The sequence below is a fragment of the Mus caroli genome, unplaced genomic scaffold (genome assembly GCF_978045245.1).
Source record: "Mus caroli unplaced genomic scaffold, Mus_caroli_1 scaffold_13, whole genome shotgun sequence".
Classification (NCBI taxonomy): Eukaryota; Metazoa; Chordata; class Mammalia; order Rodentia; family Muridae; genus Mus; species Mus caroli.
In genome coordinates, this window is record NW_028227268.1 from 20,984,908 (window position 1) to 21,004,727 (window position 19,820).

A 19,820-nucleotide genomic window follows, 5' to 3' on the forward strand; every position below is an offset into this window, starting at 1 on the left:
TTCCAATCAGCACTGACTCGACCGATTCTTAAAGCAGAGTGCTAAGCTGAGCTGGGAAGCCTCCTGGGCTCTGCTTCATTTCTGAGGTGTGTTAGGAATGGGAACATGGGCACTTGCACTTGAGAAGCTACCCTAACCAATAGGTGGGAGGAGATCCAAAATTCAGAGGGAGGACTCCCAGGGGATGCTCTCTCATGAGGAAGCAGGCTGCACTTTCACATATTCTGTTACTATTCTGGGCTTCACGTTCCCATTAGATTAAATTGTTTCTGTTACCTCTTAACTGATCCTAAACTAGAGCTACAGAATGGGGGATTGAAGCTAGGCACATTTCTGATGCCTGTAATCCCAGCATTTGACAGGCTAGAACAAGAGAGCTACCACATATTTGAGGCCAGCCTGAACTACAGGAGATCCTGTCTTCAACAAACAAAAATGGGCACAGTGGTACAGTCCTGAAGTCATAGCACTGGGCATGAGGGTTACAGTAAGTTCTGGGCCATCCTGGACCACAGAGCTAGACCTTGTACCCCCCCAAAGTATAGTTTTCCTTGGGACACTCATGATTTTCTTTGATTTATGTCATGTAGATTTTGTAGTGGATGCTACCCGGAAAGGAAACAAAATTCGCTTTGCAAACCATTCAGTGAACCCCAACTGTTATGCCAAAGGTGAGTGAGTCTTGAGGAGCCTAGGAAGTGGGAGGGCTGAATGAACTGCTCGTGGCTGTGATTCTTATCTGTCACTCAGCTCCTTTCATGGCTGAGTTACTGTTTTCCAAGGAGACTCTTGATGACTATCTGCCATCATTTTAGGCCTCTCCTTTCATACTCGGCCTTTTCCACTGACTACATTAAAAATGCCTTCCCACAACCATGATTTAAAGGTCACCATTTCCCCAAACTCACTGCTGCAATAGCAGGTCAAAAGCAGAGAGATAAGTGTCTGCCTTCATGATTACATTCAATTCCCATTTGATCTTATTGGGAATTTGGAGAAAACCAGCCCAGAATTCTCGTGAGCGGAGGCTTGCAGTGTGGAGTGCCTAGGAAGGCTTGGACGCTAGCCTAGGTGTGTCCTCTCCTCTCTGCAGTGGTTATGGTGAATGGAGATCACCGCATTGGGATCTTTGCCAAGAGAGCAATTCAGGCTGGTGAAGAGCTCTTCTTTGATTATAGGTGAGGTGGTTGGGAAGGAGGCAGGAGAGACTGTTGGAATTGCTGTGGGACTTAGAGCCGCTAAGGCAGGTGGGAGAGAGGGTCTGTAGTTGCCATTGCTTGCTTCAGAACTGGGAACATTCCAAATGGCTGCTGGAAATCGGGGGGAAGGGAAGCAGGAGGGGACCCCATCTTGTCAACCACAGAGTAACCTGGTTCCTCCTCCCTGCCCTGAGATAGGTACAGCCAAGCTGATGCCCTCAAGTATGTGGGCATCGAGAGGGAAACGGACGTCTTCTAGCCCTCTGGGCCCCGTGCCAGTGCTGTGGTGGCAGCGCTGTCATGGCTTCAGGCACACACCACTGCTGCTCCAGCTCCTGCAATGTCTTCCATGCTGAGAAACCCACCCACCCTGCATAACTAGGCCTCACTTTATTCCAAGGGGACACACTGCCTCAGTGAGAGGGGAAACAGAGGCGGTGAAGACCTGGTCTCCCAGGAGAGTTGAGATGTAAGAAGCTGCACTCCCATGCCAGGAGGAGGAGATGGTGGGCGTGGGATGATGTCAGTGCTTGAGTTTTCCTCAGCTGCCAAGCTGGGGGCCCTCAGGAACCAACCAGTGCTACCATTTTAGCTTTCTTGATCAAGAGTTCCATGTCACTGACTGTGCTCAGGGTTAAAGGTGAGCCTGGCAAGCATTGCAGACAGAACTCAAAGGGAGATGCGTCTCCATGACATCAAAGCAGGAATTTAAGGATGCAGGAAGGAAAACCAGGTTCTTTCATCCTGTGAACATAGAGCCAGCTAGACCCTTGGGAAAAGCCTACCCTGTAGGTTACAGGGGTGGCAGGGCGGTTTTCAGGCTCCCAGGAGCATGTGCCAGTGAGCCACTCCTTCCACAGTTCTGGCTCAGTGGCAACGTGCCTAAGCTGCAGCTATGCCTGGTTGGGAGTGAGTACTCGGGGTCAGTGAAGCTGCAGCTGTCCCTACCCTCCATTCCTCAGCGGCTTGTCCATGGAGCAGCTTGCTGCTTTCTTTAGGGTAGCTGGGCCTGGTCTAGGCTAGAGGGAGATGTTGCTGGTCTGGTTTCCTCCCTGTCTGTAGTACCTGCTGCTGGTTGTGTCTGTGGGTGTGTGGGGTGCCAGTGCACATTTAGGAGTGTGTCACAGTGCAGGGTAGACTGCCAGGCAGACCACTATTCTCTGGGATTCATAGAGAACAAAGCACTTTAACTCTCTTTTAGAAGGTTTATAGATTGGAGTGGAGTTTGAACCAAGTCACTGCCCAGATCCCACTTCTGAAGGAGGAAGAGGAGAGTGGAGGATCCTGCAGTTTAATACCATCTTCTGAGAGGCAGGAGGAGCTGGCTTGACACAAAAACAAAAACTAGTCAGCATGGCTACCTTGTGTCTGGTGTGCTGAGAACAGGGGCATGTGCTGGAAGGGGCTTGGGTAGATACAGACTGCCCTAGAGTGTTAGAATGGGGCACAAGCTTCTTGCTTCCTGAAGAACCAGAGCTCCTGTGGTCCTTGCTAACCATTCCCTTCTCCCACCAAAGAAACCAGACTCCCTTCTACCAAACTGCCTCTTAGAGATTTGCATGGGACATGCATGCTTGTGCACATACTCCTTCACTACACTGGCAGGTCCATGTGTACCTCACACTCAGCACACTCTACAGCTCCTCTCCCCATACCCCAACTTGGCCAGTCCTCACCCAGTTCTGAAACTGACATCTGCTGGGGGTTTATATCTATTGTGTGTATCAGGGATACCCTCCAGCCTAACGATAGGCTCTGAATTACTCAGGCTCTGGGAAACCAGAGACTGGTGGAGGAGGGGCTGGTCATGAGGAATGCTTTAAAACATGTTGGTTCTAGACTGAGCTCAGCCTTCCCTCAGCAAGCATCACTGGCAGCCCCTCCTTCCGCAGTTCAGGCCAATAATACTCATGCGCTCCAGCCGCCCACTCTTGGTTCCTGCTGTCCTCTATTTTTAATGACGGGTTTCACCCCTCCTCTCCACTTCTGCCCCACGTCATGTGGTAGATAAAGTGAGGTGCTGTGGACTGGTGGGGAACTGGCTGGCGTACATGCGGCTCTATTGCCAGTAAATTTCTTGCACTTTAAAGTCCTGTGGCTTGTGACCTCTTATCTAATAAAGTGTTAAGACTCCATTTTGGCAAGTTGTGTCCTCCGTGCTTGGGCTGGAAGCATAAAAGGTGGTGGCATGGGAGCAGGTTGGGTAGAAGCTTTAGCTCTCTGACCCCCACCATCGTCTGGGAGCGGGGTGGGAGGTAGCCTGACCAGGTGAAGCCCCTGGTAGGTGGAATAGCTTTTGGTTTTTGGAGACACAAGGTTTCTCTGTGTAGCCCTGGCTGCCCTGGAAGTCAGCTCTGTAAACCAGGCTGGCCTTGAACTTAGAGATCCGCCTGCCTCTGCCTACTGAATGCTGGGGTTGAAGGTGTGCACCACCGCTGCCTGGCTTCTATGCATAGGTTTTGAGGACTAGAAATTTCCAAGCTCTCAGAATAGTTCCCTGAAGACTTCATCAGTTCCTTGGCCAGGATGTCAGCCACCACGCACAGACGGGGCTCTGCCACGCTGCTTTATTGAACCTGCTCAGTTGAGGGCACAGCAGGCTCTGCCCTGCACTAGAGTGGAGGCCCAGCACGTGGGTGAGCGGCTGGCAGGACTCATGAGACATCAAACACAGAAGGAGCTCGCTACAAACTGGGCACAGCACAGGAGAGCCCACTGAGTTCTTTTATATATAAACAGATAATTAAAAAATTAGAGTAATATATAGTTCTCTGGAGAGAGACTCTGCAACAAAAAATATATATAAAGAATATGACCTCCTGGGTAAACGCAGCAGCATTTCTGAGCAGAGGGGGGAGGGCTCCTCATGCATTGGAGAGGGCCAGGCTTGCGCACAGGCACCAAGGCTATTGCATATTGAAAAGGGGTGGAAGAGTAGAGGGCTGGCTAGGCAGGGCGTCTGCATTATTTTTTCTACTCGCAGGCTTTTTATGGCTTTGGCTGAAGCAAGTGAAGCAGCGGAGGTACTAAAGTGCTAAACTGAGGCCTCTTGGTCTCTGTAAGAACAAAAAGGGTTGAGTGAGGTGGGGGTGGGGTGGTGATGTTCTTCCCTCAGCCCCAGCTGAGAGGAAGCAGATGGAAGACAGCCGGTCAGCAGGGCAGTGGGGAGGCTCCAGGGTGTGTTTTAGCAGCCCCTCGATCCCCCACATCTGTCCCTGCTGATAGTGTACACAGGAAGGGAGGCAGTTCATCTCCCCTGCCCTTCGTTGTTAATCCTTGCCAGCAGCTGGGACAGAGATGGCAGGAAAGGCCTGTCTCAGCTCCATGGGCTTTCTCCCGTAGGGCAGGCAAACAGCCTAGAGCTGGGGGCGGGGGTGGGTAGAGGGATGAGCAGGGCATTGGTTTAGGCAGTGAGGCTCGGCCACTCCCTTTGGTCCCATCTGTAGCTCTGCGCACCAAACTTGGCAAGAGGGGAATCCTCCTGGTGAACAGAGCCTGCTTAGAAGAGCCAAATGTCCCTGGCAGGGGAGGGGGGGAGGCAGGAGCTGAGGGGACTTAGAGGAGTTGGCCTTGGTCCCTGAAGCCCTTGTGACTCATTCAGACCTGGACTCCTCCAAGATCTGGGGGAGGTTCTGGTCTCTGGGGCCTGGGCCAGAGGCTGGGGCTGGGGCTGGGGTGGGAGCTGGAGTAGGGGCAGGGGCCTGGGCAGGGGCCTGGGCAGGGCCTGAGGGAGGGAGTGGAGCTTTGCCGCCAGGATGGGAATCGTGGGTGGCCTTGGGCTCGTTGGTGTGGTAGGAGCCCTTGTATCGATGATTTTGCAGATAGAACAGCACCAGCATTCCCACAAGCCCCAGCAGCAGGAAGGCCACCAAAACTGAACGGAAGAAAAGGAACAACTTAGGGAAGGCCTTCGGGGTACACACATACACGCTCGGCCAAAGCATCATGTACACCCGGGTATAGCAAACATAACTGTGTCAGGCCATGGCTCTGTCTAGAATGTCTGAATTCTTGGCTTATCCACTGCCCACTTTACCCTTTCCCTGTCTCTGATGGCTTCTCCAATTTCTTATTTCTCTAGATGTTACTACATTTCTATTTTTCCTCAGCCTGTAACTGGGGCTGCATTTTAATATTTCATTTCAATTAAAAATTTATAGCTGCCTAGTCCTCCCCCAGCTAAATACTGATGTCAGCATAGCCTGTCCCCGCCTTCTTCCTGCCATCTCACAGCTAATGCCTCCACCCACCCCACTTCTGAGGACAGGAGCCAGGGAGGATGCTAGCGAGGTGCGCTTGGGAAGTCGGGTTCGTGGTCAGTGCTACTTACAACCTAAGAGTATGGCAATCCATCCGTCATCATGGTAGTATGGGAAATCTAAAGAGGAGGAAAGGCTAATTAAGAGACGCTGCCTCTGTATTCAGAGCCATTTCCCATCACTGTTACCCCACCCCACCCCCATCTTCACTTGTGTCTAGGGATTCACCTGGAGGCAGGTACCAGGGATCAAGTTCTGGTGGCACCTCAGAGACAAGGCGTGGCATAGCTCCACAGTTAGATTCTGACAGTTCTCCTTGAACCCGCATGGCCTCTGCCAGCTCAGCAGTCATGGGGCGAGGGGTTCGGAAATGGGTCTTGAGAGGAGCCACATTGTTGAACCGGACACCAGACAGGCAGCCTGAGAATCCTGGGGTGTTATACCGCTGAATCTCTGGGTCAATGATTCCTGTCTCTGAGGGAGAGGCGGCCAAGAAAGAGGTGTCAGGGTTCACCCAGAAGCCTTGCCCCTCTTCCATTCCCCTCCCACTACCCTCGCTGCTCTTTCTGCCTCCCCACTCTCGCTTGCTCCTCTCCCCAGATCCATCCTCACAAGCAGCTTACCCATCACACGCCCTAGATACAAGGCCTTGGGTGAATCCAGCTGGCTGTCCACCAGGAGAGAGAACTTCTGTTCTGTCAGCGGGAAGTAGTCCACCTAGGGTAGAAGTGCGGGAGGGAGGGAGGGAGGGAGGAAAACCCTGGATGGACACAGCCAAGACCAAGGAAGGGATTCACTCTGCCCAAACTAGCCTTGCTCAAAAAAACGAACAAACCCCTGGGCCCAGAGCTAGGATTTGACTCCTGACTCAGTCTGTTTTTAACCCTTAGCTTTGCACTGTGCTGGTAGCTTGACTTTCATTTCTGGTTTGGTTTGGTTCGGTTTTGGCGGGGGTGGGGGGGAGGGTAGTCAGGGTCTCTCTACATAGCCCTGGCTGTCATGGAATTCAGTGTAGACCAGGCTGGCCTCAGAGTCAGAGGTCCATGTCTACCTCTGCCTCCCCAAGGGCTAGGATTAAAGGCTTGAGCTACTGTACCCAGCTACACTTTATTTCTTACGGGGAGCGCCACACAATTTGTCTGGAGTTCAGGTAACAACGCGACTGTCATCTCTCCCCTTTTCCAATGTGGATCTCGGGATCACACTCTGGTCATCAGGCTCTCCTCACTGAGTATCTCACCAGCACCCCCTTTTCATACAGGGTTTCATGTTAGCTCAGGCTGGCCTCAGACTTGCCATGTAGCCAAGGATGATCTTAAACTTCTGCTCCTCCTGCCCCAGCCTCCCACATACTGAGATGACATGGCTGTGCAGTGCTGGGGATGGGACCCAGGGCTTCATGCCTAGTAGACAAGCCCTGTACAGTCAACTAAGCTGTATCAACTGTATCAACTAAGTCAGCATCCCCTACGAGTCTGACTGAGGAAGACACTTTGGCTTCTGCTTACCAGCCTGTTTGCTGGCTTATAAAGTGAAGCTCAAAGTAATGTCTTGTTTGTTTGTTTGTTTGTTTGTTTGTTTGTTTTCAAGACAGGATTTCTCTGACAGCCCTGGCTGTCCTGGAACTCACTCTGTAGACCAAGCTGGCCTCAAATTCAGAAATCCGCCTGCCTCTGCCTCCCAAGTGCTGGGATTAAAGGCGTGCGCCACCACCGCCCAGCCTCAGGGTAATTTCTAGCCACACCTACTTCACAGAGCTGATGTGAGGGTCCTGAGAGGTGATACATGTGAAAATCCCTTGTATTACTGAGCTGTGTTTCAGACATGTAATCATTAGACGTTTTCTTGGTGCCATAGCCAGGGTGGTGAGGCTATGACTTAACTGGCCCATCCCCTTCCACCTGTACCTGGATAAAGAGGTTTCGGTAGACCCGGGTGATGTTGACGCTATGGGGCTGACCATCAGTCACTGGCCGGGTGGTTAACTGGTACACATAGGGACTGGTGCCCAACTGATACCGAAGCTGTAGGGTCCCTGTAGGGTGGGAGGAGGGACATGGGGTCTTGTCTCAGCTTCCACAGTCCCTCATCATCTAAAGGACTGGATCTCTGCATTAGTCAGTCTCTGCGGGAGCCTGGGCACCTGCAGGGAGAGGGCGGAGGAGCACTTACCGTCTTCCTTGATGAGCACAGCCATGTAGTCACGTACAAAGGAGCTGACATAGAGCAGGATGGCAGGAGCAGAGTTGGTGCTGAAGCTAAAGGAGACCTCCTCTCCAGTGACGTTGTAGACAGGCCCCCGATATCCGGGCACTGGCCGGCCGGGCCTCGGGTACTCAGGCAGGCGGTACCCAGGGCCGTGGTATCCAGGCACGTAACCAGGAGTGTCGTAGCCTGGAATATAGCCAGGCTCGTAGCCTGGCACTGGCCGGCTCAGCATGTGAGAGAACTCCCGGGCTGCAGAGCGCAGTGCTGACTGGAGGTTATAGCGCATCCATGTGCCGGTCTCAAAGAATCCGCCAATATCTGAAGCAGAGATAACTTCTCAGTCACAAGTTCAAAGGGTTTTTATGTCACCAACCCATGTACATACCTGTATCTGCCACTATTTGCTTTTTTTTCCCCCCACTTCAATTTTGGGGACACGGTCTTTGTAACTCAAATTTACAGCCAGCCTGAAAAGTGCTTGCATTACAGGCCCACACCAACTCATCTAGCACTAAGTAGAAGAATAATGGTATAAGAAACTTGAAAGGTCATCTGGTCTTATCCCTGCATTTACAGGTGAGGACACTGAACCCTAAAGATGGGTTGTGACTTCCCCCAAGAATGTGGTGTACGTGGGTGGCCAAGATGAGAATTAAGATACCCCGGCTCCATCCAATTATATGTTGTTATTCATACTTCCTGTGTCTCCCTAAACTACCAGACTCCACCCACAGTAACCCACTTGGGCCAGCCTTAAGAAAATAGAGTCTGGATATGTTGAATTTCAAGCTTCACCTCAACCAAGACTCAGCTTGTAGACCTGTTTTAGGAATTCAGTGATAGTCAGACAGGAAACGGCCAGGGGAGAAATGCATTGTGAAACCAAAGTCACTACCAGAGCTAGGACCCTTGTTCAGTTGATAAAGTGCTTGCCGTACCAGTGTGAGGCCATGAATTCAATCCGTAGCACCCACACACAAGTTAGTTGTGATGGCACACACTTGGAATCCCACGGCTGGGGAGGCCAAGGCAAGAGGATCTCTGTGGCTCACTGTCCAGGTAGCCTACCTAATTACTGAGTTCCAGGTCCCAGTGAGAGACCTGTCTGAAGACACAAGGTGGGTGCACCCGAGAAACAACACCTGAGGTTGACCCCTGACCTCCGTACACACGTGCACGCACCTCCATACATACATGCACATACATCTGCGTGTACACAAAGTAGATGTGCGTGAGGTCTGGGAGCCTGGGGTCTGTGTGACCTTGACAACAGTGGGAAAAAGGGAGTTATTTGACTAATGTTGGGGCTCTTGTGTCAGCTAGGTCTACTGTCCCTCTGTTTTTCATTATGACTTAGGAGTTACCCAGCATATTCTGGTGGCCTGATTGCCCCATTTAAGAACTCAGAAGTCGCCGGGCGTGATGGTGCATGCCTTTAATCCCAGCACTGGGGAGGCAGAGGCAGGTGGATTTCTGAGTTCGAGGCCAGCCTGGTCTTCAAAGTGAGTTCCAGGACAGCCAGGGCTACACAGAGAAACCCTGGCTCGAAAAAAACAAAACAAAACAAAACAAAAAAAAGAACTCAGAAGTCTACTGACAATTCTAGTTTTCCATGACTGCTGACTTGTAATCTTCTCTCTAAACTCCCATCATGCCCTAAGGCTCCTTGTCATCCCCACCTCCCCATGCCCGCTCCATCCCTAGTAACTAGCAGCACTGACCGTGATTGCAATACGGCCCATCAAAAGCTGTGAGGTCACAGTCACATGTGTAGTAGCTGTATCGCTCCACACAGCGTCCTCCATGGAAACAGGGGAACCGGGGGTGGGTGCAGTGGCCCGTGCAGTTGGGGAAGGTGCCCTCAGAGGCATTGGCACGGCCCTCCAAGTTCAGAGTCACTCCATTCAAACGCATGGCCCTCAAGCAGCCCACAAAAGGGCGCCTCTTAAGCTCTGCAGATCCTGGTCAGGAGTAAGTAGAGAGGCTGGGGATGTAGGTCAAAGGTAGAACATCCCAAGAGCTCCCCTAAAATGACTATAGAGCCAGAGACAGGAATCAGTACTGTGATCGAGAAGGGAGCCCAGGAAGGGCTAGGAGGATAGACTAGGATATGAAGGAGCGAAGGAGATACATGGCCCTTTGGCTCACTTGGGCATAGAGGATTAGAACATGGGCTTCCTGGAAAAGTGGCCCATGAGAGTGTAGGAATGTCATGGAGGCTTTCTCCCTCCTCCTGGGTTCCTGCTTACCCACATAGAGGGGTTGGTCATACACCAGCCAGATGTAGGTCTGCAGGGGCATGGGCCTTAGCACCCAGGGCCGGTGATCCACTCGCAGCCGGGCCTGCTTCACGTTGATTTCAGCTCGGACCAAATGCCACTCATCATCGTTAAACTCAAAGTCATCCGAGTGCACTGTCAGGTTCTCATCCCCATTGCCAATATCAAAGGCAAAGACCACATCCCGGGATGCTGCACAGCATGACAGTAGTTAAGGGGGTAAAGGGGGGCTCGGATTCCCCAGGTCCCTCACAGTATTCTTGCCCAATACAATCTCCTCACCTGATGGGGGTCCCCCTATGGCCCTCTACTTTGTTCACAGCCTAAGACAAAAATCTACAAAAGGCTTAAAACCACAATATGTCAATCTGTTCCCCTGTGTTACAGATTCCTTGCAATCAGTTTCCCAGTTTAAATGCCCAGGCTAGAAGCACAGCTAATTAGAGATGGTTGAGACCTCAAGAGCCTAGCTCCTTTTTCACAAGGGGTAAAGGGCCCACAGAGGTGGAGCATGTGTCCAAGGGTCTCTGGCCACACAGCCAGACACCAAGACAGTAAGTCTAGGACCAGAGTGATCTCCAATCTTCTCCCTGCCACCTCTCAGAAGGGTGACCGCCCTGCTCCCTAACGTAGCCCCCTCAGCCATCTCTACCCACATTCCTCCTAGCCCTGCCCACTTACTGTTGAGCTCCACTCTCACGTAAGGTCGGCGCCACCGGCAGAAAGGACCCCCCATGTTTTCTAGGAAGACACCTGAGGGAGCCGAGGTCCTGAAGTAGAATGAGACATCGAGGCTGTGGTTGGCTCGGATCGGAGGGAAACGCAGTGCAGCTCCAGTGTGGAAGGAGATGGTGTTCCAGGAATTGCCTGCAAAAACAGGGTGAGGAAGGCCTTGTCAAGGGAGCTGGAGGGTGGAGGAGCAAGGAGCCTCAGTGGGCAGGAGGAAGGGAGGGCAGAGTAGGGAGAGCTTGGGGAGAGTCTTTGAAGAGAGATTAAGATGTGGGTGAATAAGGTGCAGAGGTTCAAGGAAAGCAGGGATCAGGTCACAGCAGGAGCATCCGGCCACGTGGCTTAGAGATTCCCAGTGGAGCAGGGAAACAGTCAGTACTGGACAGGCACACCAAAGGAGTCTGCCACTCACGGTCACCATAGCAGCGCAGAGGCCTCAGGAAGAACTGAGCTTCAGAATTTGAGCGGTTTGTATCACCTACCACTACCTGAGTGACAGGCAGATGGTCTACAAAGGTCAGGAGCCCCTTGTCTGTTCTCCTGTGGGAATATAGGATTCGGTGACTCCACCGTGCCTCTCAGCTGCCCCTGTAAGTCTCCAAAAGCCGGCCCTCCTGTCCTCACCACTGTGGCTGGTCGGCATCACAATTGCAGTGCAGTGCAGGGTCCACACAGCTCTGGTCCAGCCCACAGGCACAGCGCTGGATCCCAGGCTGGGAGCCTCCCCAGTAGAAATGCTGTTCCTCATTACGGCCAATCCAAAAGCTGTAGGGGTAGCCTCCTGGGGAAGACACCAAGCAGCTTCCAGTCCCTGCCTCTCCATCAGCCTCTGAGTTCCTCATACCTGGGTTCAAGCAGCCCTGACCTTACCCCCACCCAAGACTCTCCTCCAGGCATGCCTTTGCCCTCCCTGTCGCCAGCATCAACCTGCAGTGTTGAGCAGCCGGGAATTGTAGCAGGAAAACTCGATCCACTGCTCACAGTGTTGGGAAGCATTGGCCAGAGCGCTGACTTCCTCGCAGGAGGCATTCCAGTATTGAATGGCCCCCAGAAAGGGCCGGTCCATGCTGGAACCAGTCACTCGAGTGGTCCACAGCCTGTCATGCCGCACAACTGTCCACGCTCGGTTCTCTGAAAGAGAAGGGACAGAGCTTTGGCTGGACATGAACATTTTGTCTCCCTCCTTACCAACCTAGCTAGAGCCTATAAAAGTGGCTGAGCAATTCCCTTCGGTCCAGCCTTGGGCCCTCCACACCAGAGGATGGAGATGAGGCTGCTGGAATGACCAGAAGTGGCAAGTTAGCTGTAAGGCTACATTACACATTTTTTAGATGTCCCTTTTCCACACCGTCCTTTACCCCCCCACACACTATGGTTTGCTCTTGACCCCTCCTACAGCTTCTCTGACCCCCACATCTCATACGTTGCCTAGTCAACCCTCTCCCTCACCCATCAAAAGTCACTTACCTCGGATGTCACAATACACCACAAACGGCTTCAGGGGTCCACTGCCGTCAGGATCAATGGTGTAGTTTCCAGAATATTTCCCACTGAGCCGATAGGCCTCACAGGACTCCTTGTACAATGCTAGTGGGGGCGGCAAGACAATTGTGGAGCTAGAAGGCTAGAAGAATGGCCATCCCTACCACCTCTAGAAAGCTTCCTGATCCCCAACAACCTTCCCCTCACTCCCTATACCATCTGGCTTACGTTCGTGGCAGGTAACTCCCTTGTATCCGGTAAGTTCACAGTAGCAGATGAAGTCATCCCAAGACTGGTAGCATCGTCCGTCATGCTCACACATATTAGGGCTGCATCTGTGGAAGGGGTGAAGCACCAAGGGAAGGAAGCTTGGGACCAGCTTCCCAAAGGACCAGGACCCCGGCCCACTTCCCACCTAACTGACTACGTACAACCCCAGACACGGACACTAGGTAGTCTACAGGGATCAAGTGTGGTCCTCTTTGTGCCAAAAGAAAGTACATAGACCCTGCCAAACAAAAACCTTAGGACTGAATAGAAATTTTCTTTCAATCCTGGGTACCTGCAACTTTACAGAAAGAAATAGGAAAGAGGTGAAGGAAGACTGTGTGTGTGTGTGTGTGTGTAGGTGGGGGCATGGACACAAGGAGAAGGGAGATTACTTTAAAAATGAAAAATGGAAGTGAGGTCACTTGCTAGGTATCTAGGGGTCACTTCTAGATACCTGTCTGTGATGCCACATGTGTCAAAGAGGACCTCAGCAAAGTAACCGAGCTTCCGAAACTCTACCAGAGTGAGGTTGACCAGTTGACCGTCCACCTTGAGCAGCTCCATGCAGCCATGGAATGCTGTCTGGTTGGAGTGGCAGCCCCATCGACTGGCTGGTTTGGGACAACCTGGAGCAACCACACCTGTGAGGTCCTTCCCAGGAGAGCTCCCAGATGCCCCGCCCCCACTGGGGAAATGCCAAGAAAGAGCCGTACATAAGTAAAAGGATGCAAGAATCAAAGTGCAAATAATGGCAAGGACCTATACAGCCCAAGGTCCCGGAGGTGAAAGGAGGATTGGTCTCTCCAATACTCTCTATGTGGCCCCATCAGAAGTGAAATAGGACCTTCCCACCCAGAGACAGGGCAAAGTTGCCCCTCGCTTACCACCAAAGAAGTATGAAGTCCCTGTGCGGATCAGCAGTGGGTATGAAACCCTGACCTCTGCCCCTTCCACATCATCAATACTGATGACTGCATGGTTTTCCTGTGCCACAAAGTTCACCTCGTGCCAGAAGCCATCATTCAGGCGGTACCCTGAATGAGAAAGGAGGATGGGGTAAGTGGGTAGAGGCAGTAACCAGAATATGAGAAGATTGGTTTGTTTTTCCCCATCTTTAAAAAAAAAAAAAAAAAATTTTTTTTCCGAACTGTGTGCATGAGTGTAGTACCCTGGGAAGCCAGAAGGAGGCGTTGGATCCTCATGGAATCACAGGGGGCGTGGAGAGCAGTTTAGCTAATGGTACTGTTCTTGCACAACACAGCCCCTTGCTGTGCTTTTGAGACAGGGTCTCACTGTATTCCAGCCTGGCCTAGAACTCACTATGTAGTCCTGACTGGCCTCAAACTTGTGGTTTTCCTGTCCTGTCCTCCCAGATGTTGGGATTATGGGCGTACATTATCACAAGCCACCAGAGAAAAGTGGGGAAGCAGCAGCCTCACTCTGATTCCCAACAGCAGTCTAAGTGTACCCTATTATTACACTTCACTCCCTTCGTAGTGGCACCTCTGACAGCTCCCTTCACTATCTGCAGCCCTAGACATTGATATAGTGTGCAAAGCTGGTTATAACTGGCAAGCATCTTCAGGACCCCCCCCCCCCAGAAGCAGAACACACCTGTTTCTTCCAGATTCCCCACCACCACCCTTTTCTAGCCTGTTTCTGCCTCCCCTCGGGCCCCTCACCAGCAGCAAACTGAAGCTTCTTGCGGCCAGTCTGCGCGATGGATACATTAACTTGCCCTTCACTAAGCATCAGCTCCACGTGACCCAGCCCGTCCCCCAAGTGGGAGAAGAGGAGCAGCCCTGTGAGGTCCCAGGTGCGGAAACGAAAAGAGACTGCTAGGCGGCCTCGGCGTGGAAAGCCAGGCACTTGGACGAAGTTGTGAGGGCCTCCGAAGTTGATGGGGTGTGGAACGGGATCCAAGCAACGGAAAGCCACATTACCCTAAAAAAAAAAAAGAATGGATGGATGCATCAGGACTCGCCATCAATATTCTCACTCCCTAAGAATTCCAACTATGGTCCTTCCATTCCCTATGCAAATATGCCCATGTTTGTGGAAGAGACTCAAACAAGCCTGCTTTCAAACCTCCGACCCCCCACTCCGTGTTTGCTTTTTGTTGCTAATCCCAATGTCCATAAAGCAAAAGCAAAAAAAAAAAAAAAAAAAAATCCCTCTCAGAGTGCTAAAAGCAGTATCATATAGCCTAATTTAGCCCAAAGGCTGTGGAGCATACACACAAGTTTCTGAGTCGACCAAAGAGGAAAGCTTATCAAAAGACTTCGAGTAGCCAGGCGTTGGTGGTGCACGCCTTTAATCCCAGCACTCGGGAGGCAGAGGCAGGTGGATTTCTGAGTTCGAGGCCAGCCTGGTCTACAGAGTGAGCGCCAGGACAGCCAGGGCTACATAGAGAAACCCTGTCTCGAAAAACCAAAAAAAAAAAAAAAAAAGACTTCGAGTGACAGACAGTTCAGTGACTACCCTGTCACTTCGGAGTCACATGCTCCTAGTAAACTGTTCTCAGCCTCTGCACCTCATTTTCCTCGAGGTCTATGGACTGGACCCATTCACAGCTTAACTAAGGGGTGAATGGTACTTAGGTCTTTGAGTTCGTGGTACTCCCCTCCACATCTGAGAATCTGACCTTCAGAGTGAGTCTCATTCCCAACAAGACCTCTTTCCTCTCTGCCTCTTGGCTTTCCAAGTGGCTTTAGTGTCCCTGTCCTCCCAGATCTCTCTGCCCACTGGCCTCGAAGGTGATCCGTGAATGGCGCATCACTGCCATTTCTGCAATGTTGATCCGGTTGTAGATCACGTTTTCTATGCAGCCACGGAAGTTATGGCGGTAGGCCAGGTTCTTACGGGCTGCGCCCACTAGACCCCCGATGAATATCTGTAGGAAGCAGGGTGAAGAGACATTTCCATGGGCTTAGGGGAACGCTTGCCTTTCCTGTGCGCATGCGCAGTAAGTACCCTTTCCACCGACAGGCACTAGGCCTGGCTTCAGAAAGTCTTTGAACACATTTCCCCAGGACGAGTGCCAATAAAGAGCTGTGTTCAGGTTTAAGCCTTAAACATCAGCACTAGTTGGCTGTAGGCCTTCAGCAGGTCAAATTGTAGACATGGTCTTTATCAACCGCACAGAATTGTGGGAGGAGACTAGGGGACAATTTTCTACTTTCCCCCCCTGTACCCCAAATCTGAATTTCTAGACCCATCTTAGGAGATCTCCAGTGAGGACCAGAACAATGACAATAAGAACTGACTCTCTGGCACGCGTGGTAGGATGGGGAGTGGATCCCTCCCCACACACATTTATCCTTTGTCACATCCCCAAAATGGTGCCCCACCCTTGGTCACCTCATTTTCAAGATTCAGCCTTTCAAAGTCGCCGTTGAGCACAAAGTGATGGGCGTAACCATCCAGGGTGAAATTTGCATCTCGGCCATATCGATCCACCCGCACATAGTGCCAGCTTAGGTCGTTCAGAACGCCACCAAGGCTCACCGTGGTGTGACCAGGTCTTGGCTGGATGGGACTGCTGCCTGAGGGCAATGCGGGACAGGGTGAGGACTCTAGCAGGCCCTAGCTCCCGTGCCAGCAGCAACTCTCAACACAGGGTAGAGGCTACCCAGGACCCAGTCAAAGCCTGGAGCAGAGAGGAGGCCGCTGCTTGCATCTCATTACACGAGTGTTATGAATGAGATAGAAAAAAGCATTTTGTGTGTCTGCATGTGTTTATGACGCCATGTTCAAGGTTACCCCACGGTTGCTAAACCGAAGCCAGTTCTCCTGACTCCACGCCCCCTGCTTTGCTAGCCCCAAGCGCTATGGAAAGGAGTTTTGGCTCAGACAGTTAATGGGAAAGAGCAGCCTGAGTCAGGGCACCCCCTGTGGGGTTCTGAAGCTCACCCAGGCTCATGTGCAGCAGCAGGTGCGCCCCTTGCAGTTCAAGCGTCACATAATCCCCCTGGGAGCCCTCGGTGTGCAGCAACAGCCCATCCTTCTCCTCTGTCTTGAAACTAAAAGCGAACACGTCCCAAAGACTTTGGCTGGCGCCTCGCTGGAAGCGGTATGAGATGGCATCGTCGCCGTCAAAATACAGGATGCTGGATGCTGTGCAAAGGACCGTGGGTGGGCAGGGGACCAGGAAGATGGTCCCTCTCAGGATCCTCGCCTCCACCCCCTGGCCTCCACAGCCTTACTGTAGGGACAACCATAGATGCCCAGCCTCAGGCCAATCTTGCCGCGCGGGTTCCAGGCCAGTGGCACGATGCGGATGTAGCGAGCCGTAAAGTGGTAGTGAAGGTCATGGCGGACCACTGCCGAGTCATTGACATTACCGAAGAAGGTCTGTGGGGATTTGGAACAGTAGTAACCATGTCCCCACCCTTAGCTTCTCTGGCAGCAATGCCCCCAACCTTGACTGGGGCAGAAACAGGCGTTTACTCCATCCCCATGTCTCCATGATTACACACAGGACTAGTTTTCCTGGTCTAGACTATCCTATTATTTCTTCAAAGTGAAAGTCTAATGTCACTGAACTCAGGAAGCTCTCTCCTAGGTTTTACCCTAAAGTACGTTAATCCTTATGATTGGTGGAAAAACAGTCTGAGCTGACTAAATTCCAAGAGAAGAGTCCCCTCTCCTCCCCTCCCCTTCAGGCTAGTGCCCAGCCCAGGGCCCAGAGCTGGGGAAGGCTCCCCAAGTATGTGTGCCTGGGCACTGAGAGTACCGCATTGTGCCCTTTTTGGTAGAATGGTGTCCAGCTGTCCACACGGTCCCCGTAGAGCAGCATGTAACGTGTGACCCAATCCCAAGAATTAAAAGCTCCCTGTGTGGCCACAGCCCGGATCCGATGCTTCTTCATTAAGTCGATCTGCAGCCAAGGATTCGGGTCCCCAATCCGGGGCGACCATCCACTGATGCCTACAGAAGGGGCAAGGGCTTTTACCACCCACTACCCTCTCTCAGCTCTCTGGAGTCCTCCTCCCCTCCTTGGTTGGGTAAGCTCACCATGTAGCCGGGCAAAGCGGGCTGTAGTAAAGAGTCCATAGTAGGAGGAAGCGCCCAGAGACCGTGCATACAGAGGCCCCACCAGCTCCTCATTGCAACCGTCTGGAGTGGGGGTGGGGCGAGGAAATGAGCTTGTTAGTGTGACTCCCCTCTTCCAAAGGCTGTGCCCACTTAGTAGTTAAAGCACCTCTTCACTGCCCCCCTGTGGCTGACTCAGCCCTACCTTAAAGCCATGCACTCAACCTGGGCTTCAGCAACAGCTCCACGGAGCTTACCTTCCTCTCTTAGGGTTAACGCTATGCCTCCATCTATAGATGCAAAGCTAGATTCTTGCTAGCCCAGTGCCTTCCCTGGCTCAGTATCCCCTTAAATATAGTCCCCAAACTTCAGCGTATTTAAAACCTAAATGGGCCTCAGAACATGAAATTAACCCCAGCTTTACCATCACTTCCGATCATCAGCACCCCCCTCACTAAAACATGCACCAATCCCCAAATCAGACTTTACTCCCAATCTACCCCTCCCTGCTTCTTCCCACCCCCACTCCCACTCTTAGCATCATCCTTGGCCTTAGTCAGGGTCAACAACTCCTATTTGAATTCGAGCCATAAAACCCAGCCTCAACCACAAACCCTACCTAGTTCCTGGGTCAGCTCCCAATTCTAGCCCCAGCCCCTTAGGGAAAAGCCTCAACTCTAGCCGGGGTCACCAGTACCACACTTAGAGCCAACCTTAACCTCAAACCTAGGCACCGGCTCCCGCTTGGATTAACAGCTCCAAATCCCCTGGGCTGACTGGTTCCTCAGATCAGAGATCAGTACCAGACAGCGGTGGCGCGCTCAGCAGCCTCAAAGCTGCATTGCGGAGCGCTGGGGAGAGGCAGGAAAAGGGAGCGAGCTAGTGCGTACTGGAAGGACCGGCGACCACCCAGCCGCAATGCGGTGTAGGACTCGCCCTACAAGCTCCAGATTCCTGCACCAAATCCCACCTGCCTCTGAGACCAGCACTCACAGTAGCCCCAGCCCCAAGCTCCAGAGACCACCGTGGCGAGCAGGATGCTGAAGAGCCGGAGACTCATCATGCGGAGCTGACCAACGCTGGGTGTCAGCCTTGTTGCGCCGCTAGGGCTCCCGTTCTGGCTCAGGCTCCCAGCTTTTCTCCTGGGTTCACGGCTGACCAAAGCTTTTTTCCCCGTCCTTATCCACCCTTCCCTCTCTCCCTCTCTCCTACCCCCAATCTCTCTCTCTCTCTCTCTCTCTCTCTCTCTCTCTCTCTCTCTCTCTCTCTCTCTCTCTCTCTCTCCCTCTCTCCCTCCCTCTCCCTCTCTCTCTGCCCCCTTCCCCCAGCCTTTCTCCTGGCACGCACGTTTTTTTTTTTCCTGGACCCCGCGCAAGCGCATGCCTCAGCCCTATTACGAAAGGGCGGGGTAGACAACCTGCCGTTGGGAAATACCCCCAATTAACCCAAGGCTGACAAGGACTGGGGCTACAGGGTGGTAAAAAAGAGAAGTCAGAGGGGGCGAGGTGAGCCTAGCATTTTCATGAAAAGGGAAAAGCTTTGAAGAAGGACACCTAGAGATGGAATGAAGGGCAAATTTAAAATCTTTTTAAAAAAATGTTTTCTGAAGGTGAATTGTGCTCCTGGCTCAGTGCTGGACACCTTTGTAACTGTCAACTCCGCGCTTTCATCTTACTGTACTTTACACAGCGAAGGCACAGAGGAAAACAAAACTTGTGCCAGACCATGCAAGCATTCCTTTTCCTTTGACTAGATAGAAATCGGGCAAGGTGGGATGGAAACGTGAACCCTCCTCCTTGGCCCTCCTCCCCACCCCTTCCTTCCTGCCCCCCCCTAGTTATTTAACTTTAGCATCTGTGGCTGTACCTCAGAAACCCTTGTAGCCAGAGATGGGGACCAAGCCCACAGAGCAGGTGGGAGTCGGGGCAGGGAGGGGGAGAAGGGTTGCAGAGAGGGTGGGGAAGGGGAAAGGGATGGGATTCCCTGCCTGACAGCAGGCCTCTGTCATCTAGCACCTGTGAGGAGCCTATAAATCCTACATAAGACCCCTTTGGTGTGAATGTTTTCAATACATCTGTGCTCTAACAGTAGGGTGGGGAGGAGAGAAGGGAAAGGAGACAGCAGCCCCTTTAGCCTAAGCTTTAAGTCTAGGGTCCAGGGCTGAAGCAAAGCCCTGCATCTGACTTGCTTTCCAGGAGAGGGCACTGCAAAGCGAACAGAAGCGCTGAGATTTATTAATAATACAAATGCTTGGTCTAGGGTGAGCTAGATGTTTCTGTTGTCTATTATCTTACACGGTTTCAACAGTGCTCACTGCTAGCCTTGCCAGGTGGGCTGAACAGGGTTTTTCTACACCAGGT

General features: G+C 52.2%; 2 protein-coding genes across 7 annotated transcripts in view; one reads left to right on the plus strand and one right to left on the minus strand.

The window, feature by feature from the left end:
* Ezh1 (enhancer of zeste 1 polycomb repressive complex 2 subunit) overlaps positions 1-3,334 on the plus strand; it is a 34,897-nt gene extending 31,563 nt beyond the window's left edge. For all 5 annotated transcript variants that reach the window (XM_029483671.2, XM_021176028.2, XM_021176027.2 and 2 more), the window contains exons 19-21: positions 591-671; positions 1,094-1,178; positions 1,398-3,334. In XM_029483671.2, the coding sequence (XP_029339531.1) occupies positions 591-671; positions 1,094-1,178; positions 1,398-1,458 (227 nt within the window). In that variant the 3' untranslated portion in view covers positions 1,459-3,334. The remainder of the gene's footprint in view (positions 1-590; positions 672-1,093; positions 1,179-1,397) is intronic.
* Positions 3,335-3,761: 427 nt separating this feature from the next.
* Positions 3,762-18,658, minus strand: Cntnap1 (contactin associated protein 1). Of its 2 annotated transcripts, none has more exons than XM_021177568.2 (24): positions 18,454-18,658; positions 17,443-17,544; positions 17,162-17,355; positions 16,632-16,779; positions 16,339-16,542; positions 15,787-15,971; positions 15,176-15,319; positions 14,109-14,370; positions 13,311-13,460; positions 12,881-13,052; positions 12,385-12,491; positions 12,142-12,261; positions 11,602-11,805; positions 11,299-11,455; positions 11,087-11,214; positions 10,627-10,812; positions 9,916-10,137; positions 9,388-9,627; positions 7,631-7,984; positions 7,366-7,493; positions 6,082-6,175; positions 5,687-5,932; positions 5,530-5,577; positions 3,762-5,073 (listed from the first exon to the last, which is right to left on the minus strand). In XM_021177568.2, exons 1-24 carry the CDS (start codon positions 18,521-18,523, stop codon positions 4,793-4,795), a joined length of 4,146 nt encoding a protein of 1,381 aa, XP_021033227.2. In that variant the 5' UTR covers positions 18,524-18,658; the 3' UTR covers positions 3,762-4,792. The 2 variants fall into 2 exon arrangements, with proteins under 2 accessions (XP_021033227.2, XP_029340069.2); XM_029484209.2 differs by lacking the exon at positions 18,454-18,658 and adding an exon at positions 18,174-18,422.
* Positions 18,659-19,820: the final 1,162 nt, after the last annotated feature.